Consider the following 13,991-nt stretch of genomic DNA (forward strand, 5'->3'; position numbering starts at 1 on the left):
CGACACTACGGGGAGCCCTCTGTGGGGAACCCAGGCCGTGGCGCAATACAGGGTCCTACATAGAGCTCTCTCTTGGCTGGCACACCCCGTGATGAGATGCTGCTGCTGCAGGGGAAGAAAAAGGGAAAGGGAATGAGGTTGTGGCCCATTTAAGAGATACTGCTGCTGCACGTGGAGCTAAGGGGCGTGGACCCCTTTAACAGATGTTACAGCATGGGGGGAATGAGGGCTGCAGTCCTCTTCAGAGCTCCTGCTGCATGGGGGTTTTAAGAGATGCGGCCCCTTTAAGAGATGGTATTGCTGCATGGGGGGAGGTAAGAAATGCGGCCCCTTTAATTGCAGTCACCGCTGCCCCTGTCACTCGCAGGCCGCGGCCGAGCGCCTTGGGCGCCTCCCCATTGGCCGATTATCCACGTGGTGTCACACTTCCTTTCCCACCGCAGCTTGTGCCTCCGCTGGTTAAAAGAATCCGTCCGCCCCGCCTTCCCGCGCGAGCCAGGGGCGGGCGGCGGAGGGATCCGTAGGGCCGCCGAATTCACCTTGAGGAGCGGCGGGGCGGGGTTGCAGAGCGGCTGAAGCTTTCGGGGAGAACGGAGGTGGTGAGGAGCAGCAGGTACCGGGCGGGGGAGGTCAGCGCGGTGCCGCCACCTCCCGGGGCGGAGCGGGTCCTTCCCAGGGAGTTTCCGTCCCCCCGCGCTGCCAGCCGGCCCTGTCCGGAGGCGAGGTGCCGGCTGCTGGGCGGCGCGGCCCCTTTACCGAAGGGGCCGCGCTCTTGGTGGGGCGGGGATATCAGGGGTGGGGGTGCCGAAGCTCGCCCCTCCTCCGCGGAGCGCGCAGCCATCGCTGCCTCACACAGAGCGAGTCTGTCCGTCTGTGGCACGCGGGGGCACTGCGTGATCCGAGCTCCAGCTGCCCCCTCGGGATCACGTGGGGTGCCGCTGGAGCTCCACAGTGCCCGCTGGAGCCCCGTAGTGCCAGCCTGTTACAGACGGGGGGGTGGGGGGGCTGCAGCCCCGTAGCGCCAGCCTGTTGTTACAGGGGGGGGGGGGTGGCTGCAGCCCCGTAGCGCCAGCCTGTTACAGACTGGGGGCTCCTAGAGCCAGATGAGACCATCTGATGCACCACACTAACATAACAATGAGAGCTGCGTCCTGAGGCGGGACAAGCAGAACTTCCGTTTTCAGTTTCTTGCTTTTACTAATTCTATAAAATATGACCTGTAGAAAAATGCAATTTTACTCTTAAAGGCTCTGGTGAAACTCAGTCTTTTTAACCTTCACTGTTTCAGTGTTGCAGGGGAATCCACACCAGGGTGACATTCAGTAGAGGAGGAAAGGGTAGACTAACATTTGATGGAAAGTGAGGCAATTGAGAACCTTTCAAAAGGTTTTAACTCAAAGTTTAAACCTTGTTCTTCCTCTGTCCCTTCATCCTGTGTTTGAGATGTCCTCATCCTACAGTGACCTGTTAAACTAGCTCTCCTTAGGTCAGCCTTTGAATGGATCTTGTAGCATTGGTTAGTCTTGTGAGACAGGGTGGGATCATGTTGCATTGCATACCAAGCCTGGTCAAATGTGATCTGATTGCCAATAGAAAGGGCTCTTTCAGATACTGCAGTCCTGTAATGATCTGCATTTTGGAACTGATGCCATTTTGTGTGGTTGCAAGGGAGGATCTCTATAAAACATACTGCTATTAAGTTAAAATTGTGAGGCCAGTGTAATAGTGTGATAGAATTAATCATTAGAGATGCTAGATCAGTTGTCCTGGTGACCCCTTTCACATAGCAAGCCTCTGAGTGCGATTTCCCCCCTCATAAATTAAAAACACTTGTTAATATATTTAACACTATTATAAATTCTGGAGGCAAAGCGGGGTTTGGGGTGGAGGCTGAGAGCTTGTGACACCCCCCCATGTAATAACCTTGTGACCTCCTGAGGGGTCCTGACCCCCAGTTTGAGAACCTCGTGCTAGATTTTATCCCAACTTTCCCTTGCACAGGCAGGACTGAAACACAAATGCCCCATGATGGTATCCTGAGACTGTATGTGTGAAACAAAACCGGTCCTCCCCCCAGCATATCTCTTATGCATACTATTGTAAAAATGGCAAAGATTAAACCTCCTTACCCCAATGGGTCTATTGGCCCAAACTAACTGATAAGAAACTACTTTGTGGGCAAACTTGATGGGTCAGGTTGCTGCAGCACCATGCAGGGAGACTCTGGTGTCTGCTGGGATTGTTCAGTGGTGTGAAGGGGGTAGAAGTGCAGGTAGCACTGCTGTCACAACCCCTTGTGGCTGGCTGTGACACTGCAGCTTCAGAGGTGGTGGTCTAATGTGCTACAGCACAGTGCTGCAGTATTACAGCTGATGCACACTGCAGGAAAAGAAATGTGGAAGAGTTGTTGTAACCCTGGTCAAATAACAGTTCCTAAATTGTTGCCCTGGATTGAACCTCCACTTTTCATCTTAATATCTGGGGTTTTTTGGGTAGGTGATGTGTAAAAATAAACTGAGGATGCAAGTATCCCTCAAAAGAGGGAATTAAATACACTCCAGATAATGGTATTCTTTAAACAGGATTCCAGTGTTGGTAAATTTTGAAACTATTACCCTATTGATGGATGATCTTTGTAGTGTATTATGCCTCTAAGGTAGAATTAGCTAGAATACTGTACTATGTTCTACCTTATTCTGTACTTCCTGCTTTGTTTCAGATTAATACCAAACACCTCTGGAAAACAATTCTTGGTTTGGTTCAGATACATGGGTTTTCATATACTACCATTAGAGCCATGTCTTCAGATAGAAATGTGTGTACTTTTAACTGAAGATAGCTAGCAATAACCACACTTCTTAATTACCCTTGCATTTAAGGGGAGATGATGAGTAATCAAACTGGGTTGATATGGCACTGAAGTAACTCTGAGCTACTAAAAGGGGGAAGTGATTAAGCAAATTGCACTTATTTCTGGCTGCAGCTACATGCTGTAGAATTTGCAGAAAGAAGCTTGGGTTCAGAGTTGCAAGGTATTTCAGTTCAGTGTTTCCTGGAGTGCAGGGGGTCAATCAGACTGTGGGAGTAAGAGTTGAATCAAATGGAAAAGGGAGTATTTGCCACCTTCCACACCAAGAGAGCTGGCAATATCCTAAATGATGCTAACTTAGATCAGTATATGGCTCAATAAACTTGTTAGTGACTTAGTCATCTCTTCATTGCACAGGCAAGCGAAGGCCCCTCTTGAATGTCTCCTGTATTTTTCCTGTATTGTCTGTGTAAACATGTCCAATTTATTTTTTGATAGTCATCTGTACTTCACTAAAGACTGTGTTTTTTAAAAAAAAAAAAAAAAAAAAAAAAAACTTTGAAACGTGTTTGAACGGCTCTTTTTAGAGTCAGATTTGCATGAATGGTACTCTTGTTACAAAGCATTGAAAACTTCATTGCTGTCATCTCAGATTAATAAAAGTAGAGTAGACTTTTTAAGTGGTCATGGCTCTGGCATCCCAGCTACTTTGGGATAGAGCACCGCATAACAGAAAACGCTGCTTATGTTTGTATTACTTAACATTCAAAACGCTGTACAACCCGCTAATGTTTGCACAATCACTGAAACCTAGCAAAACAATTATAACTTCATCCAGCGTCAAGAATCTTAGACTTGAATCTGGTTATCTACAGCCATACATCAAGGGAAACTGAAGTGCAGTTAGCCTCTTGAAATCAAGAGCATTTATAAACAGACCTGGCCACTCTCCGCCTTTCTTCCTGTACCTCTAACCCTTCCCCCCAAATAGTGTTTGGGCCATGCTAGGGGTATCAAGATAATCCTTCACTAGAGAATTGAAAAGATATAGAAAGGTTCAAACATGGTTTGAGAACAGATTTGGGGGTGTGGCATAATGCATCTTGAGACTAACAGTTATAACTAGTTCTCACTCCCACTCTTCTGTTGTGGCTAGATAATTGCAACAAACTCAAGTTCTTCCAGCAGGAAAGTAAACATACTGTGAAATCATAAGATACTTAAGGCTGTTTTATGTCTAAAAAGATCCTTCTGAATTTTCTAGAGATGAAATCTACAAATTCTGGTTAAAAGCTCGTGGTAAATAAGGCAGTCAGTTTGATATTGCATTGAGTGCAGCATTGAGGCAATCTAACATCTAAGAATGCAGTTAGTCTATATCTGTGTGCCTCCACTCCTGGGTAAAACGCTTAGAATTTGGATCACCTATTTAGTACATAAATAAGACCTGCTGCTGCCAGCAGGGTAGGAAAGAGGCCACTCTTGATTACATAAAATCCAAAGCTGAATCCATTTTGCTAAAGCTGTAGATGTGCGGTCAGGATAAATCACGTGGGTGTGCCTCTTTCCTGTCCTCTGGCTTTGGACAGCAGCCTGTTCCTATTCCTAGGAGAGGCTATATAGTCCCACCTCCTCTGGAAAAGCAGCAGAGCTTAGCTGCAGTGTTGTGATGGATAGCACGTAGGCAAAAATAGAACAGCAGTAGCAGCTAACAGCCACTACTGAATGATGTGCGCAGAAATCTAGGAGGGATTTTAGTTGTGTGCTGTTCTGACTGCATCTATAAATCCAGCTAGGGCTCAAATCTTCACTCTACCAATGAATCTGCTTCTATTCCTTCGAAAGACATCACTGGCCTTATTTGCTGATAGCATAAGGGGGAGGACTCTTGGATTTTTCTGAAATTCTGCTTAATTGTAGTTGCTGTGGTAGCACATGCAATACAGATAAGCGATGCTAGCATGTTATGCCTGTACCAGGACTGCTAATTACTTTTGGAGGGGTTATATGATTTTATCAGCATCAATCTGACCCATTAATCAAACTTATAGTGAGCTCAATTCTTCAGGGGGTGCAGACTGAACTAGATCATGTTAATCTGAAAGCTAATCCATTCTCATCCAGGAAAAGTACTGATGTCTCTCAAACACAGCACCAGTGTGGCCTTCCCACCTATCCTTTCCAATCCAGTTAATTTGTGCTTTGAAAATCAGAGAAACCTTAGCATCCCAAAGCTGCTGGCTGAATGTCTGTCTCTGAAGATACAGGTTTAGAATCTGCAATTTGATGGTAGCTGAGAAAGGTGTTCTGAATCAATTGGGTGAAGCAGAAATTGCTAGGTGGTCCTGAATAATCTGTAGTATCTGTCATGCTGTCTGGAGTGGTTCATGATTGACTGCCAGCCTCAGGGCAGAATGTCAAAAAGTAGGATAGACACCCCAAACTGGTGGTATGTTCTATAATTGGATATCGCCAACCCAATAACACAGTGATCCAGGCATTCACATTTAACAATCTTACTATAGTCAGACAATCCCCATGGGCACTCCAGTCTATCTTGCCACCCACGCAAGCTGGATAAATGGTCACTTACAGTTAAGATCACAAAATATTCAGGTTGCTCCCAGTCACTTACCCTCAGAACAATTTGTACCTTAGATCTCACACCAAAGACAATCCTATTATTAACTAAGGATTTATTAACAAAGAAAAAGAAATTAGGCTATGTCTACACTACAGCACTTATAGTGGCGCAACTGTAGCGCTTGTGGTAGAGAAGCTCTAAGCCAATGGTCTGTCAGCTTAAAGCTACCACCTCTTGCAGAGGCCGGACATGTTGACAGGAGAAGCTCTCCTGTAGACATAGCGCTGTCTACACCAGCACTCAGTTCAGGATAACTTACGTCACTCAAGGGTGTAGATCAGTGGTTCTCAAACTTTTTTTTTTTTGGTATTGGTGACCCCTTTCACACAGCAAACCTTAGTGTTGCCCTCCCCCCCCTTCTAAATATAAAAGCATTTTTAACATATCACTATTATGCTGTAGGCAAAGCAAGGCGTAGACATACTTTTTTACAGGTTAAAGCAGGCAACATATAAGCACAAATGAATTAGTCTTAGGTTCCTAAAGGTGACCGATGTAGTTATATCTGTCCACTGAATGTCTGTTAGGGCTAACTCAGGCTGACTCTGGGGAATCTTTTTGTTTCCTAGCTCCAGTCCTTTGAGAGTTCAAACAGCAAAGAGAACCATTTCTTTTTGTGAACATCTTTATATGCCCTTCCCCCAGAGTTCAGCCTGATCTAGGGCTCCTGCACTCAACTCCTTCATGGAGGGATGGGGCAATCAACAGAGCTTTTGTCCTACAATGGCCCATTTAGTCTTGATAGTCCTTCTTGATGGGCAGAGGAACCACTCTTCCTCCTTGGGTTAACAAGTTCACAGCCAGCATTTTTACAATTTACATACCTTTACCCCGATATAACGCAACCCGATATAACACAATTCGGATATAACGCGGTAAAGCAATGCTCTTGGGGGGGGGGGTGCATGCACTCTGGTGGATCAAAGCAAGTTCGATATAACACGGTTTCACCTATAACACGGTAAGATTTTTTTTGGCTCCCGAGGACAGCGTTCTATCGAGGTAGAGGTGTACTACTTTGTAGCATGAGATACAGACCTTACAAATAAGATTAATGCATGCAGCAGTTTATAGAGTCTAAACATATCTTTATAAATCTAACACCTGTCTTGAACAATATTAACATACAGGTGAGCTGGTCTGATTTCCAGGTATGAGTTTCAGTGCTCAGCTGATGCCTTCAGCCTCAGCAAGAGCTGGCACCAGGTTTACCAGTATCACAGAAAAGATTGTTCCATTTTGGTGGCCATCTTACATAGTTATATAATAGTACAGGGCTATCCTCTGCAAAAGCTAAAGGACAGTGGAACAGTATTTTCTGCTGATCAGAAAAGGAGTTGGCAGACCCTTCTTAAACATATACATGCCAGAACTAGGGTTGTGTTGTAAAAGAATTCTAACTTGCTTTGGGATGGAGGTAAAATTGCTTAAAATCTAGGAGCCCCTTTCAAGCTAAACTTGATTCATAGCTTCTGGCTCTCTAAATATGGGTAGTAAACTCCCTGCTCCTGAGGGATTGGATTCCTAAACACACCACTAACTCATCTCACTCCTGCCTTCCTTTCCTTACTCTTCCTGTACCAGTCTTGAGTTGTAAAGGCTGTACAAGAACAACTCAGCATGACTGACTGGCTTTTTTATATGAATAAATTTGTACTCAGGACTGGTAGAAGACCCATCAGACTTGCTTCACTCATAGTTCAAGCTGACTTAAACCTGAATCTTCAGAGGCAGCAAAACTAGAATCCACTGCATGACCTGTCATGTTACCTGCATGCAGTCTGTTTTCTGGCTCTTATAGGCCTAAGAATATACTTTTAAAAAAACCCACAACTCTCCTTTGAGTGTGGAGGTAGCTAAGTAACGTCCTTCTGTGCCTGCATGCTTGTATTTATACTGTGGGAAAACACTTGAGAGTTAAAAATTGAGGTAAGATTAACCAAGTGCAAACTTTTAGATAATTCAACTTCCCTTTACTACTTTCTCAACAGTTGTATTATGAGACAAGACAATGAACATTTAGGCAGGAGATTAACCAATTAGGTGTATACTGCATGGGCAGGTATAGTGTGTGTGTGTGTGTGTGTAAATGGCAAGCCACAGTATGGGTTGGCATGCACTTGGCTAACTTCAAATAAGATGCTTCTTCCTATTGTACTTTCTTTCTGGCCTTGTTGAACTTCCTTAATTGTGGGCTTCAGAGAGGAGTGTGTTGACTGCTGTCTTCTAGAATGTTATTGTGCCCAAATACAGGTGATGGATCCCCTTTATAAAATCAATAACTGCTGTCTCCCATTTCCTCATGTGCAGTTATTGGGGTTTGATTTCCCTCATCCTTTGTTCCTTCCTTCCACTTCTGCCTCTAAAGGTTTAGCTGGCTGAGAAGCAATGTGACAGATCAAAACTTGTAACTACCTCCTTCTGTTGCAAGAAATTTGTCTAAGCTCTTCCAATGCTGGATAAGGGCTGCCCTTCTGTAGCCTTTCCTATCCAGTCACCTTAATTTTGATGATGTAAAAGGAAGCAACTGAGATCTGACCTCTCCTACCTTCTTAGATACTTCTAAGCAGCAGCACAACTAGAGCTGCATATCCCAGGCCAGTCTCCATTTTAATATCAAAAGGAACATACTAATTCTGAATAAACACAGACCAGTTCAGACATGTAAGTGCATCTTGCCAGAGACATGTGAGGCTAGGCTCTCTAATAAACTTGGGATTTACTAGTCGTGTGTCCTAATGAAATCAATCTGATTTATTCCTACTCTTTTATAAGATCTTCATTGTCTTGAGCAAGCCATGCTGATCTGCATTTTGCAGAAGTTTCTAAAATAATGTAAAATACCAAAAATAGTACTCAAATCTTAACCTGCAGCAGAGTTCAGTGAATGTTTCATAGAAAAGCACTGTAATTTATAAGCAGGGAAGTGCAAAAACATAGGGCACAATTATTAATTATTATTATTATTATTATTATTTATTATTATTATTATTGCAAAACTAAAGCCACATGCAGGAAAACACACTGTTTCTATGTTCTTGATGGTGCTTTTCTTTCCACCTCCAACTTCCCTGGCCCAGAAAAGCCAAGGTCACAATGCCTGTGATCACTATTTCTCTGACTTTTGAAAAGATTGTCCCTAATGGGATTCTGACTTCAAATGAAACTTTTAAAAAGCAGTAATCTTATCACAGAGTGAGTGTGAAATACAGAAATTTAAATTAGAGTCGTTTGTAAATGACTGTTATGGGTTTTCCATGAGGTGCTGGCTGCATTTAACACCCTCCCCCCTCCTTTTTTTGAAAAGCTTGTGACTCAGTAATAGCCTGAGAGCCAGTGGACTGTCAGTTTCCATCTCAATTGCTCATCCCTTGTACAGAGCCAGATGAAATGAGATGCTTCATATTGGTTCCAGAATTATCTGAATGCAAGACAGTGCATGCTGCACATTTTGATTTATTGGTGTCAATGGGCATGGGGAGAACTTTTGCTGCTACAGTTCCTTCTCATTCATTTATGAGAATATACATTATACTACTCCTGAATGCATTCAGCGATTTAGACTATACAAGGTGCTACATGATATAAAGGTTTTGCTTGAACTCTTCAGAGGCTTGCACCTGAAATCTAGGCTGTGATGACTGGCTACGGGATATTTGGGAGTGAACTAATATTAAACCAGCTGCATCTTAACTGCTCCCCTTCTGCAAATCAGTCTTCCTTCTTAGTAAGATCTAAGTATTGCTTCCCCCATCCAGAAGTTATTTCCTATTTTAAAGTCAGGCCAACCAGTAGGAAATAATTAAACAAATCCATCAGAGGACCAAAAGCAGCCTAAACAGTTGCAGGATCTGGAAGTCTGACACTCTGTGTTCATGTGTGAAATTGCCTTTTCAGGGAACTGCTTTGTTTTTAATATCTAGAAAACTCTTGCATAAGAGTGGGGAGGAAGTGGTTTGATATGAGGGAGCTAATGTCTCTCCTTCTGTACCACCTCCTCATGCTGCTGGGAAACATTAAACTATGTATGCTGGAATAGCCATGTACCTTAATGTAACCTTACAATGCTTCTAATATGGGCAGACTTTCATGTGCCTTCATTTCTACTTCAGTGAGTTAGCACCTTCCCATGGGGCTGGATAAGAGAATACTTGCCAGGGTATACTGAGGTTTTCAGTACCCTATGTCATTGCTGTAAGTCTCTGTATCATAATGAGGATGCAGTGAGTCAGAGCTGCCTTGCGAGAGAAACTGCACGTAGATGCAGAGAAATTGGAAGGCCTGACTGGCAGAGGTGGGTGAGGGAGGAGCTAAGCTTCCTGAGTGAACCATCTTAAAACAGCATGTGCTCTCCTGTGATGTCAATGCTTAATACGTGGTGGTAGGATCACAGGAGATATCACTTCTGCGAAGGGCTATAGGTGTAGTCATAATGCTCAAGTTTATCACAGTGCTATTCTAATGGTCAGGTAGTGTCTCCTTCAGACACCCTCAGCTTGAAGGGGTTTTATGGCTCTAGCCTTAATTTGTATGAGGGTGAAAGTTTGTATAGGTTCTCTGTGTGGTGCAGTATTGATTAAACTTAAGCCTGTTTAGCTGTTCAGACATAAAGAGTTGGTTTTAAACTCCTACAGGATTAATCCATAATGTTGATTAGGCACTTTGGGTATAGAAGAGACTTCAGCTCAAAAATGAACCTTTTGAGTTATACATCAAGGTGCATATTATCTGTAACAAGACTTTGGCACAATAATAATGTTCACTATGGTATAGCTACTACAGTCTGTAGATACTTAAGGGCAGAGACAGGAAACTGGTTGAGGGAGTAAGGATGAGGGAGCAGCGCAAACTATGGATGTATTTTGGACCAACTGTAGGAAAACTACAGTAGTGGTCAGTCTTGCTGTTGCCCGAATCCTCAAAACTGGTCACAACTGCAGGCAGTGTTCCTAGGCTTAAGCCCCAAGTGTAAGCATTCCTAGAACTCTGCAGTATGGTGACAACATCTGTGCTCTTGCATAGTAGCACACTTGAAGACTGGCCTACAGGGAGGGGTGTGAATTGTTGAGTGCTCCAACTGCCCCATGTAGACCCTGTTGGCATGAACTAAAAAGGCACCAGTGTGTGTTGTCCTGTGGACTACATCAACATGCACTAGGTACTTTTTTGTTTACACCAGCAGGGTCTACGTGGGGCAGTTAGAGCACTCTACAATTCAAACCCCTGTAGCCTGGATTGCAGCATCATGTAAACAAGCCCTAAGGAAGTCCAGTGTTCTGAGATGATTGGGTCAGGCAATGTTTGCTTATTATACAAGTCTGGCATATCTAACTGTGGTGCCATATAAACGAGCCCTTAAACAGTCTTTACTATGGTACTAAATGAACTTGGTTCCTGGCCTGATCAGTTAGGGGCTTCCCTTGGGCTAATGTTACATTAATATGTCTGCGAATCCATTAATATGTCTGTTAAAAATACCCTGTAAAATCACTACAAGGAGACAGAATAAACTGGCTGTAGAAGACATTAATATTTCATTTCATAACAACCATCTCCCAGCAATTTACCAGGCACTCTTCCTAATCTTTTGTTTCTAGTATTAGGGCTCCACACCAATAATTTGATTCAATAACTAGCAGCACCAGTCTGTACTGAGATTCCATTTTACATCATTTCTTGGGTAATGTATATAACTTAAATACTCATGCAGAATTGCTTCCTGAGATTTTTTTTTTAATCTCAAACAACTCAATTTTTGGTGTACAGTGTATGAGACGTGCTAAACAAATAGGTTTATTTAGATTTACCTGCCAGTCTAAAATAACTCTCTATCCTCTCTCCTAGGTAAAGAATCCCAGCAATCATGTCTAAGCACCACGATGCTTTCATCCAGACACAGCAGCTACATGCTGCCATGGCAGACACTTTTCTGGAGCATATGTGCCGCCTGGACATTGATTCTGAGCCAATCACAGCACGAAACACCGGCATTATCTGCACTATTGGTATGTGACTCTTAACACTTTGGGAGAGGGGGGTAATTGCAGCTGTCTCCCAATATAAAATTTAAGAACAGCAGAAAGACTTCAGTGTTCTCAAAGATCTGTAGAGTGAATAATGGAAAAATGCAAATATTTAACTTATAGAGAGATAAGATGAGGAGCATGGGTGAATTCATGAGTATTGCAACCATATCCTTTTCTCAAGTTTGCATGAATTCTGGCTTCAGAAGCGAACCCTATCCACTACTACAAAATATAAAATTGGATTAGCCACTAATCACACCCTTCCTACCTTGGAGACTGAAGCAAAAATAAACTCTTGCTCTGTGCCCCAGTCTTCCTGCATGCTGCACAATGATAGTTAAAGTAGCTTGCATTACAAACTTGTGCCCAAAGTAAGAGATGGATAGGAGTAGCTTCTATTAATGGCAGAGAATTGTCTGTCTTCGTGTGCAGCTAGGGAATTGACTGCTAGGAGTTTGAATTTGTGTTATAAAGTGAAATGCTCTTCCAATTGAGGCTCTTCTAGCTATTGCAGCTGGTTTTCTGTGCAGCATCATTATCCCTTTTCCCCATTAAATCTAAATTGGCAGATTGAAAATGAAGTAGTAAAGATCTAGTGTAATGCTATATGCTGCAGACTTTGGCTATGGGAGTAACATGCAGCCAGGGTTGAAGAATTCTTTTAATACTTGGGAATTGCATTTGAGAGTTACAAGTGCCCTTAGTTGGAGTGCAGTCAGTCTTTGCAGATGTCTCTTCATCTATCTTAGAGTTTGTATATTTGAGCTAGTTTGAGGGCATGCATGCAATTTCCAGAAGTCCAGCAAGCAAGGAGACGTTACTTCACAGATATTCAAGTCGCTTTACAATGTCTATCGATATGTGGTTCACCCTTTCCTACCTTGTGAAATAGCCCACAAACCTAGAACAGTTTCTGGTTTTGCTATCTTTGCCTTTAAAAGTCTGTAACAAAGTTAATCAATTGGTAGTAAAACTGTGGTTCCTTCTAGGCCCAGCCTCCTGCTCAGTGGAAATGCTCAGAGAAATGATTAAATCCGGAATGAATGTTGCCCGTCTCAACTTCTCTCATGGAACTCATGAGGTAAGGGCAGAGAGAGTCTGAATAAACATTGTCCTGACAAAAGTGCTTTCATGGGGCAGGGTACTTGGTCCACGGTGTGTGTGCTGCTTCAAGCTTCCAGCCTTAGGCAGTGGGAAGATATTTGTGATTTAAGTTGAGTCAAAATGTGCACAACAGGCCACGCTAAGCAAAGGAACAAAATTAGGGTGATCTCTCCCTGTACATATGTCTCTCTGCCCACAAAAAAAATCTCATGCTAGAATCTTCTATACCCAAGCCTTCACCCTTAGAAGCTTGCAGGAGAGGTTTGCTCAGGCCTAATCTTAGTCTGACCTGAGCCCACCCAGCCTGAGAGGATGGAGTTGTTTTCAGACTCAAACTAACTCTTCCTCCTGAGCCTGGGCCAGTGCTATTATCTGTAGCATATCTGTTGGGTCTGCACAGCCGCGCTTCTGCTGGCTGCTGCCCATTGGTGTCTGCTGTAGAGAGAGAGGTGTGCTGCACTGAAATGCCCCAGCACAGCAAGGTGGCAGTGGCTGACAGGAGCAGGGCATGCAGCCGCTGCTGCACCCACTTCACAGGCAGGAGAAGGTGAGCAGAGATGATCTGAGCCATGCAAGTTGTTTTCCCTCACCTGAACCCGACACTTGTGGTTGGGTTCCATGGTGTTCGGGTCCCATTGCAGGTCTCAAGCTTGCAGTTCATTAGAGGCTGATTAACCTTGGTATTTGCCACTTATGACAGTTTACTACACATGAGCATACGTTCCTAGTTAAACAACTACTAAATCGCTCTGATTCTTCCCCAGCTTCTGTCATAAAGCACCACTATATCAAGAGGGGATCTGTTCTTACACTCCATTTTTTTTCTTATGTGAGAGAGTGCTTTTAAGTATGCAGGAGGATGAGGTCCCCTGCTCTAAAGAATTTTCTGGCTAAATTGAATCAGCCTATTTGAGCTGCAATCTCTTGTAATAGGCATAAATGAAAGCTGCTGGGAAAGCAGGGGTGTGTGTGTGTGTGTGTGTGTGTGTGTGTGTGTATATATATATATATATATATATATATATATATATATATATATATATATATATATATATATATATATATATATATATATATATATATATATATATATATATATATATATATATATATAATTACACATACACACATATGCATGCTTCCTTACAATCCTTTAAGTGTGTTAGCAAATGCTAGTCGGTAAAACCTTTTTTCTAAGGGTATTTTGTTTGCTGCTGAGTCTGGATTTCAGTACTAAGCTAATAGGTCACTGCCACTACCTGACAGCTGGCATACAGGTGACCAGTTTCAAGATCCTTGAAGCATGGACTTTGCCTTTTGGTTGCTGGTTGCCTCTGAAAGAAGTTTTTAAAAAAACAAAAACAAAAAAACACTAAATCACTTGACTCATGTTACTATGTATCCTTAA

The 13,991-nt window shown here is 43.1% G+C and overlaps 1 protein-coding gene across 2 annotated transcripts in view; it reads left to right on the forward strand.

Moving 5' to 3' along the window:
- The first annotated feature begins 477 nt into the window (after positions 1–477).
- Positions 478–13,991, forward strand: part of PKM (pyruvate kinase M1/2) — a 41,149-nt gene continuing 27,635 nt past the window's right edge. The window contains exons 1-3 of one of the 2 annotated variants that reach the window (XM_065411509.1): positions 478–613; positions 11,298–11,458; positions 12,469–12,560. In XM_065411509.1, the coding sequence (XP_065267581.1) occupies positions 11,317–11,458; positions 12,469–12,560 (234 nt within the window). In that variant the 5' untranslated portion in view covers positions 478–613; positions 11,298–11,316. The remainder of the gene's footprint in view (positions 614–11,297; positions 11,459–12,468; positions 12,561–13,991) is intronic. The other variant, XM_065411510.1, reaches the window with a different exon arrangement.

Source organism: Emys orbicularis, chromosome 10 (genome assembly GCF_028017835.1).
Source record: "Emys orbicularis isolate rEmyOrb1 chromosome 10, rEmyOrb1.hap1, whole genome shotgun sequence".
NCBI classification, from domain to species: Eukaryota; Metazoa; Chordata; order Testudines; family Emydidae; genus Emys; species Emys orbicularis.